We start from the raw sequence: 15,851 nt of genomic DNA, 5'->3' as shown, positions 1-15,851 counted from the left end.
ACCCAAAGTCCTGATCTGGAGCGCCATGGGGATTCCGTTGGCATGGCGCAGCACTAGCGGATAAGCTTGGCTCCACCACAGAGCGTCACTCAGCTCCACTCCACCTCCACAGAGCGTCACTCAGCTCCACTCCTCCACCACGGAGCGTCACTCAGCTCCACTCCACCTCCACGGAGCGTCACTCAGCGCCACTCCACCACCACGGAGCGTCACTCAGCTCCACTCCTCCACCACAGAGCGTCACTCAGCTCCACTCCTCCACCACGGAGCGTCACTCAGCTCCACTCCACCTCCACGGAGCGTCACTCAGCTCCACTCCTCCACCACAGAGCGTCACTCAGCTCCACTCCTCCACCACGGAGCGTCACTCAGCTCCACTCCACCTCCACGGAGCGTCACTCAGCTCCACTCCACCTCCATGGAGCGTCACTCAGCTCCACTCCTCCACCACGGAGCGTCACTCAGCTCCACTCCTCCACCACGGAGTGTCACTCAGCTCCACTCCTCCACCACAGAGCGTCACTCAGCGCCACTCCACCACCACGGAGCGTCACTCAGCTCCACTCCTCCACCACAGAGCGTCACTCAGCTCCACTCCTCCACCTCCACGGAGCTTCAATCAGCTCCACTCCACCTCCACGGAGCGTCACTCAGCTCCACTCCTCCTCCACGGAGCGTCACTCAGCTCCACTCCACCTCCACGGAGCGTCACTCAGCTCCATTCCACCCACCACGGAGCGTCACTCAGCTCCACTCCTCCACCTCCACGGAGCGTCACTCAGCTCCACTCCACCACCTCCACGGAGCGTCACTCAGCTTCACTCCACCTCCACGGAGCGTCACTCAGCTCCACTCCTCCACCTCCACGGAGCGTCACTCAGCTCCACTCCTCCACCTCCACGGAGCGTCACTCAGCTCCACTCCTCCACCTCCACGGAGCGTCACTCAGCTCCACTCCTCCACCTCCACGGAGCGTCACTCAGCTCCACTCCTCCACCTCCACGGAGCGTCACTCAGCTCCACTCCACCTCCACGGAGCGTCACTCAGCTCCACTCCTCCTCCACGGAGCGTCACTCAGCTCCACTCCTCCACCTCCACGGAGCGTCACTCAGCTCCACTCCTCCACCTCCACGGAGCGTCACTCAGCTTCACTCCACCTCCACGGAGCGTCACTCAGCTCCACTCCACCACCACGGAGCGTCACTCAGCTCCACTCCACCACCACGGAGCGTCACTCAGTTCCACTCCACCTCCACGGAGCGTCACTCAGTTCCACTCCACCTCCACGGAGCGTCACTCAGTTCCACTCCACCTCCACGGAGCGTCGCTCAGCCCCACGGCTGCCAAGCCCCCGACGCGCGCTCGCCCGTGACATCTGCCATTTCTGTAACTCCGTTACTCACTATGTTAGTCGCTTTCCAAATGTACGGGTAATTACCAATTTACATAACATTATTACCGTTATGCTATATATATACTGTATATAAAACAAATACACAAAAACACACATCACCCATAGCAGCAGACGCGTCGCGCCGTGTTGCCGCAGGGCGCACGCGCGCAACGCACGGGCACGTTTCACGGCGTGAACTGGAGGGGGGTGGGGGGGGGGCAGCGGAGAGGGGGGGGGGGGCCCTGTTGAGACGCGAGGTCATGACCTCGGCTCTCCGGCTCTCCGCGAGCCTTCCGCACCGTTCCTGTGGCCGTGGCTCGTCGCCGTGAATATTCCCCTCCGCCTCCCCCGAACTCGATCTCGACTCGGACAACACGAAGTGGCGGCCGCTCGACGCCTCCCAGACGGCGACCAACGCACTATGCACCGGGGAGTTCCATTCCACGGCGCCGTCGATTTTTTTAGCCGCAGCCCAGGGAACGGCGCGCCGTCTTCTACTTCGGCGCTCGGCCGAGCGTCCCCCGAGTCGTCGCTCGGCTTTACGGCAGCGCCGCGGCACCAGCTCCGTCGCCGGTGGTCGATCTCGCCGTCGAGCGGCACCGTCCCGTTCTCGCGCGGGAGAACACCGCCGACCGTCCGATCCCCTCCCGTCTCCCCGCAGGTCCAACTCGGGCGGCGACGGGCGCGCGGCCCTACGAGACCGGCGTGCGCGGCCGCCTCCAACCAGCCGCGTGGAAATCTCCGGCGAGGCGATTATTGTTACTCTCCCAACGGTCGGACGGGGAAACACCCCGCTTGAGTCCGTCCGGGCAAACGCGTCGGCGCGTTTCTCCGCGCGTTCCGCCCTCCCCCCCCCATCCCCTTTCCCCCCCGCCGCCTCCCTTGCACCGTCGACGCGCGCTACACCCGGGTGGTCGAGCGCGAGTGCGGGAGGGTGGCGCTGTTAATCCCCGCGGCGCCGACCCCCCCGGCGGACGGCGGGCCCATGCCCGTGCCCGGCTGCCCGAACGCGCCGAAGGCGTGAAGCGGCTGCGCCTGCGAGAGGTGCAGGCCGTGGTGGAGCTGCTGCTGCTGCTGCTGGTGGAGGTGGGCCACGCCGGGCGCGAGCGAGTTGGGGATCATCGCGATGGTGCTCGGCGTCATGAGCGGAACGTCGTCCGGCGAGCGCCGCAGCGCCAGCGTGTAGTCGGGCGGGAAGCCGCCGCCGCCGCCGCCGCCGCCGCCGGGGCCGGGCCCGCCGTAGCAGCCGCCGGGCGCGCCGGAGCCCGGCGGGGGTTCGCCGTCGCGGCCGCCGCCGTGCTTGAGCTGCAGGGACATGATCTCCTCCTCGGGCGGCGGGTGGCGCAGCGACAGGTCGTTGGCGGCGCCGCCGAGGCCGCCGTGCTGGGGGCTGCGGTGGCGGCGGTGCGAGTTGACGACGTAGCGCTTGTCCTTGCGGTAGTAGAGCGCGGCGAAGGCGAGCACGTTGAGGAAGAGCAGCGAGGCGCCCACCGCGATGGTGACGCTCAGCTCCGTGCTGTAGTCGCGCTGGCTCTCCAGCAGCGCCGGGTTGGGGCCGCCGCCGACGCCAAACGTCTTGCGGTCGTTGTCCGGGGGGTTCCGGGACGCGAAGGGCGGGGAGCTGCCCAGGCCCGGCCGGTTGGTCGGCGTCACCCACTTGTTGGGCCGCATGGTGGGGTAGCCGCCGCCGTGGTCGAGCGACGGCACGCGCGTCGTGGTGGACAGGTACGGGTTGATGTCGTGCAGGCTGTGCAGGTGCGGCACCAGCTCCAGCCAGAACGCCACCTGCGGACGGCGGGCGCAGATTGAGCGAGAGAGAGAGAGGGGGGTGGGGAGGTGAACGGGGACGCTGGGGGGCGGATGTCGCCGCGCGGCGCCGTGCGGTGCGAAAAAACCGCAGCGCCGCCACTCCTCCCAACGGTGGCAATGAGGTCAGTAAAAATCTGGCTAATGGTGACGCTGGCACACATTGGCCTACTCTTTCCTACTCCTTTCTTGAGTAAAGTCACGGAATCTTTACGGCGCGGAGATTTTCTAGGGACGACACCGCAGCCTCCCCCCCCCCCCCACCGCGTTATTAACCAGGGCAGCCTGCCGAACCCGAACCGCGAACCTCCGCAACGACGAGGGGCAAGCGCGTGACCGCCGGTAACCAAGCCCTCGCGCTCGCGCACACACCGGCAACGTTTGCTGAACGGAACTCTTCGGCCGGAGTAACGCACGCGTCCCTAGTGGCGCGCCAGCAAGCTGGGGATACTACCACTACGATGGTTCGGTAGTGCCCCGGGTTACCGGTGCTACTACTACGATGGTACCCACCTTGTTGGCGTGGTAGTGCCCCAGGGTTACCGGTGCTACTACCACTACGACGGTACCCACCTTGTTGGCGTGGTAGTGCCCTGGGGTTACCACTACTACTACTACGATGGTGCCCACCTTGTTGGCGTGGTAGTGCCCCGGGTTATGGGTACTACCACTACGACGGTACCCACCTTGTTGGCGCGGTAGTGCTCGCGCACGCGCGGCTTGAGACCGATGTGCAGGTAGTGCTGGTCCTTGGGATTGTACTTCGACCAGGCCACCTCCTCGAAACGGTTGGGCTTCGTGTGGATGAACTTGGTGTCCTGCGGCACTGGAGAATTCGGGTCTCTGCGCGGGACACGACGGGAGGGACACGACGGGAGGCAACAACGCGAGGTTTAATTCCGTGCCGGGACGGGCGCGCTTCGAGGCCGTGTGAAGCGTCGAAGGCTCCGTTGGCAGGACGGTCACGTGACGGCCCCAGGGTGCCACGGGTTGACCGTCCGAGATGACCGCCGGATACACGCACACGCACACAAACACACGGGCCGCAGCTTTGCTCACCCGGTCTTGGCGAAGTTGCTCCAGTAGGTCATGACGACGGCGCTCAGCATGACGTCGTTCTTGGAGAAGTTGCAGGGGAAGAGCTCCGTGGGGCCCACCATGGGCACGCCGAACACGTACGGGATCTCGTCGCCGTGCGCCGCGTCGGCCCATGCGGGCTTCATCTCGCTCTGGCAGTGGTGGTAGAAGGCGTAGACGTAGGTGGGCGAGCCGTACTGCGCGTGCAGGTCGGCCGTGGCGACGGCGGGAGCCACCCACTGGTGGTCCGTGAAGAGGGCCAGCAGCGTCTTGCGGCGCGTCTCGGCGTTGTCGCGGTCCGCCCAGTCGGTGTACATGAACTTGATGGTCTCGCGAAGCTCGTCCTTGCCCTGCTGGTAGCGACGGCGGCGGCGGCGGTGACGACGATTTACAAGGTAAAATGAAAACAAATACTTCATGTGTGTTCTAGATTTGAAGCTTTCGTGACTGCAAGGATTCATACTCTTAGTTTTTTTTCGGTAAAGTCACGTAGGTAAAAAAAAGGAAATTAAAATTAATAAAAATAAAATCATAAAAATGACGACGTTTCGGAGACTTGTGTTGCCTCCGAAACGTCGTGATTTTTATTATTTTATTTTTATTAATTTTAATTTCTTTTTTTTACGTGACTTCACCGAAAAAACTAAGAGTATACTTCATGTGTGGTGTTGCGGGCAAAAAGGGCCCTAAACCCTTAACCCTTAGGCCCCGGTGTTCCTATTGGCAAGCTCATTGGTGCTGCCCGGCAGACAGGCGGTGGGAGTTCGGGGGATTTGAGAGGCTTGCACAGCTGTGGAATCATCACGCTACAGTGGTTGTGTTCACTCAAACCATGCCCACGTCCTTCACCCCCCCCCGTGCCCCTCACCTCCGGGTAGCCGTAGAGGTTGTCCACGAAGTTGGAGACTGCAAAGTCGAAGTCGCTGCTCGTGACGCCGTCCTCGCCGTCCACCATGTTCTCCACGAACTTGAAGCCCTCGCCCTGGTTGATGCCCATCATCACGTCGTAGTTGAGGAACTCGCCCTGCTCCATGAGGATCTGCGGGTCGTCCGGGATGACGTCGCCGTCGATGACGGGCCCGAAGGCGATGTGGTAGCGCGCCGGCTGCACGTCCTGCTCCACGAGCTCGCGCGCCGACCTCGAGCGCAAGCACTCCACCATGTCCTGCGCCAGAAGAAGGCAGAGAGGCAGATGGTCTCCCGCCGCCACCGCGACGGGCTGTCGGGGCCAAGTGCCCGCGGTCGTTATTGCGCGCTCCACCCTCTCTCCGGCGCCTGCAGGCAAAGGCGAAGGCTTCCCCCCAGGTGGCCTACACGGGCTGTTGGGGCAGGCGCTGTCCGTCATCGTCATCATGCTGAACGTGCACGCGCAGAGTGCCAAAGTGACGTTTGGGCCGTGAGCGGTGGCACTCGGAGGCACGCACGCGCCCACGCACGCACGCGCCCACGCACGCAGTGTCAGCAGCGGTTAGCAGATTGTGCTGCTGAAGTTGGCAGCCCGAGTTCGATTCGCACTTTCGGTCAACAGCAGTGACAAATGACTGAACCGGTCCCGTAACTGCTTGCGGGGTGTTAGACCAGAGGACGCCAAAAGGAAGTTTAACACGTAGCAGGTGTACTATGGTCTAACATCTTAACACCTACTTTGTTGCCAGAAAAAAGGGGAAAACCTATTCTCATCTACAATCTTGAGTACGACATTTCGCTGGCAATCGCATCCAGCATCATCGGGCGTTTTGTTGACATGACAAATCCCTTGCCGATTGGCCGTGTCGGGTGGTGGAGGGTCTCGACACAACATTTATACTTAACGCGACCTAACCCAAACACCTCTATTATGATGTCGAGGCTATTCGGGGTGGGGTGGGGGAAGGACCTTTGTCTCTGTGGGTGTGTGCCGCGTCACGCTACCTGCGTGTTGAGCGGCGCGCCGCAGCCCACGCGCGTCGCCAGCGTGTGCGCGTACTTGCTGGGGTCGTAGTTGATGGCCCAGCTGGACAGCGCTGTCCCGCTCTGCGTGATCGCTCTCTGGAAGAGCCCTGCTCCACGCCGTAGCGAGAGAGGGCCAGGAGACGGAGGATAGAGGGAGGAGAGAGAGAGAGATAGGAGCCAGGAGGGAGGGAGCGGGAAGGCGCACGCATGGACAACACATCGTCATTCACGTCCAGGCGACATCAACGATGTCTGGAATTGTTCGCAAATAAAGTCGAGTTCGGAGGTGGCAACGGTCGATGCCCGTCGCGGTATTGTGCAGGGCGGCCGCCCTGGGTTGCTGGGACGGCGAAGGGGGTCGGCTCCGCCGGAGGAGACCCGCTCCCCCCTACCCCCCCTCCCCTCCCCCCTTTCACCTTCCGAGTGGTGGGACAGCGTGAGCAGGTTGACGCAGGAGGCGCCGGCGCCGGAGCCGAACACGGTGACGCGCTGGGGGTCCCCGCCGAAGCCGGCGATGTTGTCGCTGATCCAGCGCAGGGCCTGGATCTGGTCGAGGAGGCCGAAGTTCCCGCGCGCCGACTGATCGTGCGTGCTCAGGAACCCTGGGCGGGGGGAGGGGGGGGGAGACGGACGGGACGGACGGACGGGCGGCGATGACGGCCGCGGCGGCGTTGGTCGCACCGGGGCGCTGTGCGCCGCGTGCCCGTGGCTCTGGCTGTTTGCGTACAGGGACAGCTGCCGCTGGGGGTGCCCTAGGCCTGGTGCCGAGTCACCTCGTGCCGCTGGGGATGCGATGATGCAAGCCGCTTGCCGCGTGCACGGCGCTGCGAGACGCCGCGGCGTAGGCGGAGGGCGGCCTCCGTCGAAAACCGGAGATCATTCTTCTCGTGGGAATTATTTATTCATTTCAACATCTCACGCGGTTGATCCCCTCGAGACGGCACATCTCGTTTGCGAGGGTGTCCAGGGACGGCGCGCGTTCTACCTGTGCAGTTGCCCGCTGTGTCTGGTGACGCGGTTTAGCGTTGAGCGTGCCAGGGTCCGAGTGCGCGAGGTTCTTAACGTGGATGACGCGGCGATGTCAATAAGAAACAAAGGGAACGGTGGACAATGCAGACGATGGACAATGTACACAACAAGCAATGCCAGTGGTGGACAATGCGGCCGAGAGACTTGAGAGTGATGGACAACGAAGGTGAATCAATGCATTTGAGAGACAATCTTCGTGCTGGAAGATGACGGTGGCCACTGCGGCCGAGAGACATCGAGAGCGGTGGACAATGGTGGCCGAGCGGCGAGCCCCCCCGGCTGTTCCCGCGGTCACCCTCGGTGCCTTGCGAGGAGCGCACGGCGGGGGCGGTGCGATCGTTGGAGGAGGGGGGGGTGGTGGCGACCCACCATAAATCACTCTCCTCGCGCTCACCCCCTCGCCCACTCTCCCCCCAGCCCGCCCGCCCGCCCGCCCCGCTCTATGCTAATGTAATCTACGGCGATCGAGCGGCATGGCGCGGCGACGGCCAGATGTGCCCGGCGCTCGCGCCCGCCCACCGTGACCAGCCCCCCACCTCCCACCCTCCCCCCCCACCCCCCACCACCATCGCGCCCCCGCTCCCAACACCTCTCCAAAGCCGAGCAGGCATCGGAGCCCGGGCTAACCGCCTGCAACGGGACGCTGCCCTGGCCGGGAGCAGGCGCTGAGTAGGATAGGGCTGACGCGGAGACAACGGTGGATTCTTGAACGCATCTGTGTGGAACTTTGGGCGCTTACCCCCCCACCCTTACCCCGGCCTCGCAGGCAATGGTTTTGTCCAGGTACACTGCCTCATCCCGATGCGTTCGTGAGCGCCAGACACTCGTTAATTTATATTGGACAGTTATCCAATGGGGGCGATTGCCCCCACCCCTCCCCCACCCATCCCTCGGCTCCCTCACCCCCCACCCCAGATACCCCAAACTATTGATTGATATTTACCAGATAAAATACACTAAATGTTTATTTATTATTAATACAGGGCCTAATTAAAAATCTTGACATTTCCGTATCGACCGCCCCCCCCCCGCCCCCCCTCTTGGGACGTTTCTAGATCCACACCTCCGAATCTCCGTGTCGCAGGACCCTCTGGAACAAGTCTGCAGACTCTCCTCGATTTTAACATGGGGGGGGCCCATTGTTGTTGGTGCTGTTGTTATGACGAGAACCGCAGGGCAGGGCATGGACCATTGCTCGGGTGACCCCCCCCTCCCCAGTCACGTGGCCCCCAAGGTGACCTCGGCGATGGACGCCGTTGACCCCGTTGACCCCGTTGACCCCATCGCATTGCGGGCCGCGTGGGCGGAGTGTCCCGCGCGGGAGCGACCGTCGCCGCTCCGCACGCGAATCCCTGCGAGATTTCTTCATCGATTCCTCATCGCAAGGCACGAAGCCGATGGAGGGACGCAAGCACGGGGAATAAAATTGACAACAACAATAAACACACTCCCACCAAAACAACACTAAATGGAGGCTACGCTTCGAAAACGGAGGGGGCGGAGGTCAGATGGAGCAGAGTGGCACGGGATGACAACCTGGAGGGCGCGCCGCGCCTCCTCCGTTCCTCGTCCCAGATTCTTTACAAGATTCTTCTTGCAACAAAGAATCTGGGACGAAGAAAAATCGAGCAGTGCCGGCACCGGAACCCGTCCGGCACGGCTCCGGCACGGCTCTGGGACGGCAGTGGAAACGCCGCGCCGCGTCTCACCCAGCACGCCGAGGCGGTAGTTGATGGTGACCACGATGACGTTGCCATAGCTGGCGAGGACACTGCCATCGAACATGTTGCCCGTGCCCTCCATGTAAGAGCCGCCGTGGATGTAGACCATGACGGGGCGCGGGCCGCTGTCACGGATGTCTGCGGGAGCACACGCAACGCGCCATGCACTGCACGGTATACACCGCACACCACGCCACGCATTACACGCGACACGCCACGGTACACGCGGGACACGCCACAGCACATGACACACGCCACGGTACATGACACGCGGGACACGCCACGGTACATGCGGGACACGGTACACGCGGGACACGCCACGGTAAATGACCAATAACACGACCAATAATAGTGGCGAATAGTTGAACTGGTCTTGGGACTCCCCAAGATCGACTCAGCATTAAACTGGTCTCTGGTGCCGTCTGAAAACATTGGCACTGGGAAGACAAACGTGGCCGAGCATGGTGTTGTAAACCCATTCCCCATGCCGGCCTTCATAAGTGCTGTTCGCTAACAGCACTTGCCCGAACAGCCTGTTAAAGGCTATACAGGGGATCTTTGTCTTTGTGAATAACGCTAAGCATGATAGCGCTACTAGCCCGTGTCGAAACCCACCACCACCCCACACATCTCTCGATGATGCTGGATGTAATTACCAGCGAAACGTTGAACTTAAATTGTAAATGTTGTGGATTTACTCTCCAACACACTGGTGGGCTGAAGTAGTAACTAATTGCTACGTTTTGTTGACGTGACAAACCGTACTGGTTGGCTGTGTCGGGTGGTGGTGGGTTACAGCACATTTATATCTATGCGATCTAACCCAAAAACCTTTATTATGAACGTGATAAAGGTTATCGCTCAATATCTGCTACCACCATAATAGTAATTTAAACTTGTACCAGGCCACACGATCCTCGCTCTCGTAGAGAGGCAGAGGAGGAACCACAGATGAGCGGGAAGGCAGCAGCACCCACGCGGTCAGGATCCGGCGCCACCAACAATTGCCCAAGCTCTGCAGTCCTTTATATATGAAGGTGTTATCGGCCAATTATTGAGTGTTTACGCGCGGGGAAAAACACCGGAGCGAGCTGAGCAAAACCCACGCGTGCAAGGGTAAAGCACTCGATCCCACAAGCAGGTGGAGTCCACGTTTGTTGCCGCGCCGCCTTCTCCCAGCGAGAGCCAGGGTACCGCTTCCTCATCGACGCGCGCGAAACCCACCAACCCTCGCTGCCTGGACAACCCTCGCCCGCGGGGCCACGTGCATGGCCACGGCCTACCGGGGGGGGGGGGGGGGGCACGGACGGCGCTGCGGAAGCGGCGGTGGTGGAGCCCCGACTCGCGAACGGGTCCCGGTGGTCACCGAGTGGGTTACAGACGGGAATCCGCTTTGCACCCCGCACCCCCCCCCTACTCCATGAGGGATAAGAGGAGTTCTCCGGCACCGACTCAGGTCACCGGGGGCGCGAACTGCGTGGCCAGCAACGAGGCACGGAGCCGGACGCTCCGTGGATCTCAACGCTTCCGTCGCCAGCGGGGACGCCGTTTGCGTCGCCGCCTTGTTGAGCGGACAAATGGTCAAAGGTGCCCCGAGTTTTGTTCTAAACGTTGTGGGGGAGGGGGGGGGTAGCGTTGTCTAAATACGCCGGGGGTGTGCGGACACCCACGGCGCCCACGGTGTCTGTGCCCCCTGATGACCGCACGGGGAGAGAGAGAAACGGAGGCGTGGGATTGTTTATTTATAGAGACAGAGAGGGAGGGAAGCAGGGAGTCGGCCATAGGCAGCGGAGGAAGGTAGTCGGCTTGGACTTTAACCGGGACGGGGAGCAGACAGCACGGATGGCTGGGGGGTGGGGGGGGAGCAAAGGAAAAGTGAGCGACCTCTCACTGAGCAATCTGCCACTTCTCCCCCAACAGACGGGAGGGAACGTGGGTGGAGCTGCGGCAGAATCAGGAGGGAAGAGGCAGGAGAGTGCGTGGAGGACGCTCGGTACATTAATAAACAGGATACCTACAGCATCAACCAATAGGACACTCAGTACATCAACCAACAGGATACCTACAGCATCAACCAATAGGACACTCAGTACATCAACCAACAGGATACCTACAGCATCAACCAATAGGACACTCAGTACATCAACCAACAGGATACCTACAGCATCAACCAATAGGACACTCAGTACATCAACCAACAGGATACCTACAGCATCAACCAATAGGACACTCAGTACATCAACCAACAGGATACCTACAGCATCAACCAATAGGACACTCAGTACATCAACCAATAGGACACACAGTACATCAACCAACAGGATACCTACAGCATCAACCAATAGGACACTCAGTACATCAACAAATAGGACACACAGTACATCAACCAACAGGATACCTACAGCATCAACCAATAGGACACTCAGTACATCAACCAACAGGATACCTACAGCATCAACCAATAGGACACACAGTACATCAACCAACAGGATACCTACAGCATCAACCAATAGGACACTCAGTACATCAACCAACAGGATACCTACAGCATTAACCAATAGGACACTCAGTACATCAACCAATAGGACACACAGTACATCAACCAACAGGATACCTACAGCATCAACCAATAGGACACTCAGTACATCAACAAATAGGACACACAGTACATCAACCAACAGGATACCTACAGCATCAACCAATAGGACACTCAGTACATCAACCAATAGGACACACAGTACATCAACCAACAGGATACCTACAGCATCAACCAATAGGACACTCAGTACATCAACAAATAGGACACACAGTACATCAACCAACAGGATACCTACAGCATCAACCAATAGGACACTCAGTACATCAACCAACAGGATACCTACAGCATCAACCAATAGGACACACAGTACATCAACCAACAGGATACCTACAGCATCAACCAATAGGACACTCAGTACATCAACCAACAGGATACCTACAGCATCAACCAATAGGACACACAGTACATCAACCAACAGGATACCTACAGCATCAACCAATAGGACACTCAGTACATCAACCAACAGGATACCTACAGCATCAACCAATAGGACACTCAGTACATCAACCAATAGGACACACAGTACATCAACCAACAGGATACCTACAGCATCAACCAATAGGACACTCAGTACATCAACCAATAGGACACACAGTACATCAACCAACAGGATACCTACAGCATCAACCAATAGGACACACAGTACATCAACCAACAGGATACCTACAGCATCAACCAATAGGACACTCAGTACATCAACCAATAGGACACACAGTACATCAACCAACAGGATACCTACAGCATCAACCAATAGGACACTCATTACATCAACCAATAGGACACACAGTACATCAACCAACAGGATACCTACAGCATCAACCAATAGGACACTCAGTACATCAACCAATAGGATACCTACAGCATCAACCAATAGGACACTCAGTACATCAACCAACAGGATACCTACAGCATCAACCAATAGGACACTCAGTACATCAACCAACAGGATACCTACAGCATAAACTAATAGGACACTCAGTACATCAATCAATAGGACACTCATTACATCAACCAACAGGATACCTACAGCATCAACCAATAGGACACTCAGTACATCAACCAATAGGACACACAGTACATCAACCAACAGGATACCTACAGCATCAACCAATAGGACACTCATTACATCAACCAACAGGATACCTACAGCATAAACTAATAGGACACTCAGTACATCAATCAATAGGACACTCATTACATCAACCAACAGGATACCTACAGCATAAACTAATAGGACACTCAGTACATCAATCAATAGGACACTCAGTACATCAACCAACAGGATACCTACAGCATCAACCAATAGGACACTCAGTACATCAACCAATAGGACACGCAGTACATCAACCAACAGGATACCTACAGCATAAACTAATAGGACACTCAGTACATCAATCAATAGGACACTCAGTACATCAACCAACAGGATACCTACAGCACAAACTAATAGGACACTCAGTACATCAATCAATAGGACACTCAGTACATCAACCAACAGGATACCTACAGCATAAACTAATAGGACACTCAGTACATCAACCAACAGGATACCTACAGCATCAACAAATAGGACACTCAGTACATCAACCAACAGGATACCTACAGCATCAACCAATAGGACACTCAGTACATCAACGAAAAATGACACTGTACATCAATCAATAAGACACTGTACATCAACCAATAGGACACTCGGAACATCAACCAAGAGGAGGACCCTCTTATCAACCGACATGCGTTTCCAACTCGCAAGCCACAGAGTGAAACGATGGGGATCAACCCCAAACGACATCACCAGCGGGACTCTCCCGGCGCGAGACCCACGCTGGGCGCCAAATCACGCGGACCTCTCGTCGGCGTTCTGCGAAACCCAGGCGACCATCGATGTTTCGCTCGCGTCAAAACCATCCGTCGCTCCTTCCCCAACCCAGGGGGGGGGGGGGGGGGGGGGCCTCCCACCTCCGCGAGTTCCGGGAGGGGGGGGGGGCGGCTGCCGGCGGTGAAGCGGTGAAAGGGCCCCCCTCCCCCCCCCCCCCCACGTGGGGGAAAGGGAGAGAACAAAAAGTTCAAATTAAAAAAGTGGCGAGCTCACAAAAAAGAGGAGAGAAGTACCTTGCTGTTCCTCGCCGGTACTAGCGGCCGAGCCATCAGCTCGCTTCCTAGCGGCACTTCCTGCGGGCATGGAGCGGGGGGTGGAGACAAGACAGGAGGAGGAGGAGGAGGGGGGGGAAAAGTGCGTTCAAAATTCCCCCCAAAAAAAAGATTCTCTTTTTCTTTTTGTTCCAATGTGTATCCAGTCGCGAGGCGATGAAGGGAAATCCGCTCGGGACGCTCGCAAAAAAGTGTGCGGCGCGCGCCGGCTCCTTCGGTGTTTCAGCAACGGGCAGCACACAGAAGTGGATATCACAGAGCCACCTCCGAGATTGGGGTCCACACGTACGCGGTAGGAAGAGGGAGCGTGGCACTTTCCCGACCTTCCCACCGCATAACGGCAGCCGAGGTTTCGTCAATTTTTTTAATTCTCAGCGGTGGACTTCAGCCAAATTGTGTCAGCGAACAGATCATCGACCTCACAGCGCCTGACATGTTTAGTGTTATAATGTTGATTAGTGGGTGTCAAAAAAAAAAGAGAGAATCGGTAGAAACACGTTTGCTCTTCCCCCCCCCCACCACCCCGAAAGAAAGACGAAAAAATCCACCACCACCACCAAGAAACCGCTCCGGAATGTTAGAAAAATACCCAAACGTGTCCTCCCGCAGGATCTGCAGAGGAAGAAAAAAAGTTACGTTTGCAAAGATTAAAAAAGAGAGGCAACCATCAAAAAAAGGAATTGGTCATTTCGACGGGTGCAGAGGTCCGCCGGGGTTTACATCTGCCGCGGCCACCCTGGTCAATACTGCCCGGCGCGCTAACCGTCGGCACGCGCCGTCTGCTTCGCGGCGGACGACGTCCAAGATCCCCGGCGATGTTGTTCGGATCGCGCGCGTGCCCTGGCGTCGCGCTTCCCAACTTTTGCCGAACTTGTAAACAAAAAAATGGGTTCCCAGAAATTACTCGGCAACATCCGCCCCCCCCCCTCCCCTTTTGCCAAACCACAGCAGACGGCGAAATACCGCAGCGCCCCCCCCCCGCCCTTCGCCTCGCTGCGATTGGAGTATCGTGAACAGGTCCCTCTTTGGGGTTGAGGGCCCAGGGCATCTCACCCACCGTGTGCCCCCCCCCCACTCCCCGAGGCTTTGAAACTAAACCGGGAGTATGGGGGGCCCCCCAAATCGTGGGGCCCGGGGCGGCCACCCCGATTCGCCGTGTACCCGAGAGAACGGCCCCGGGCGAAAATACCAAATGCACTCGTGATTTGAGTGCAGTGGGCAGCAGTAGCCCCCACCGCTGCTTGCCAGCGAGGATTCATTCCAGCCGCGTCTGGGTGAGGCAGCCTGAAAATATTTCCTTGACAGACGCACCCACATCCAGAATACCCCATCGCGATGACTGTCATTGCTGGTCACGTGCCTGCTCCAGTCTTCCGGCGACTCGGAAACGATTCGGTGAGAAATTAATCCCTGGGCTGAATGCAACGGCGTTCATCATCATGGCCTGGAGGGCAGGCACGGAGGGGTAATTGGGCATTGATCGTGGGCCCTGCACTGCCCGGATCCCGCAGTTACCCCCACCCCCAACACCCAGTGCTTAATTCGAGCTTTTGTGAGAAATAATGTTGACACGTCACATCCATCTCACTGCCTTTATATGATCCTCATGATGCTGCGGTGGCGTGTGCGGTTGTGGTTGGTGTGTATAGGATTATAGGAATACATGGTAGGATTATTATTATTATTATGCAGCTGGCACTAGTGGTAGTGCCTTATGCCGATAATCCCTGCCCCTGTATCACTCGTGAAGCCTTTAATCATACGCTGAAAAACACAGAATTGTGTTTTCAGCCCACGACGTTCGGCGTTTTGAAATGAAAACTAAAGACGTGCATTTAATCACGCGCATTTATAAAGCAACTCTTTTCAGGTTTCACGGACTTCGTTCAAATCTGTGACCTCCGCGACAAGTCTTCCCTCCTCGATCACAGAGACTCGTGTGCAACAGCAAATCTAAGAAGAAGATGCGGGTGGCAGCGCAGCGGTGACACCAACGCCTCGCGGCAAGAGGGGCCCTGGGTTCGATTCTTGACTCGGGCATCGTTCTCTGTGGAGTTTGTACGCTCTCTCTTTCTCTCTCGCCTTGTTCTGCGTGGGTATACTCTGGGCTCTCTGGTGTTACAGCTAAACACACACACACAC

The 15,851-nt window shown here is 58.3% G+C and overlaps 1 protein-coding gene across 10 annotated transcripts in view; it reads right to left on the bottom strand.

The window, feature by feature from the left end:
- Window positions 1-1,597: 1,597 nt before the first annotated feature.
- LOC144948922 (neuroligin-3-like) overlaps window positions 1,598-15,851 on the bottom strand; it is a 32,005-nt gene continuing 17,751 nt past the window's right edge. For 5 of the 10 annotated variants that reach the window (XM_078878642.1, XM_078878646.1, XM_078878645.1 and 2 more), the window contains exons 3-10: window positions 13,671-13,730; window positions 8,948-9,097; window positions 6,626-6,811; window positions 6,189-6,316; window positions 5,146-5,442; window positions 4,260-4,630; window positions 3,887-4,043; window positions 1,598-3,179 (exon numbers count right to left, since the gene is read on the bottom strand). In XM_078878642.1, coding sequence (XP_078734768.1) covers window positions 2,295-3,179; window positions 3,887-4,043; window positions 4,260-4,630; window positions 5,146-5,442; window positions 6,189-6,316; window positions 6,626-6,811; window positions 8,948-9,097; window positions 13,671-13,730 — 2,234 coding nt within the window. In that variant the 3' untranslated portion in view covers window positions 1,598-2,294. Of the gene's footprint in view, window positions 3,180-3,886; window positions 4,044-4,259; window positions 4,631-5,145; window positions 5,443-6,188; window positions 6,317-6,625; window positions 6,812-8,947; window positions 9,127-13,650; window positions 13,731-15,851 lie in introns of those variants that run through there. The other 5 variants (XM_078878650.1, XM_078878651.1, XM_078878647.1 and 2 more) reach the window with 5 other exon arrangements.

The sequence above is a fragment of the Lampetra fluviatilis genome, chromosome 51 (assembly GCF_964198595.1).
Source record: "Lampetra fluviatilis chromosome 51, kcLamFluv1.1, whole genome shotgun sequence".
Classification (NCBI taxonomy): Eukaryota; Metazoa; Chordata; class Hyperoartia; order Petromyzontiformes; family Petromyzontidae; genus Lampetra; species Lampetra fluviatilis.
The sequence above is the reverse complement of the archived record's forward strand: the minus strand, read 5'-3'. Positions and strand labels throughout refer to the sequence as shown.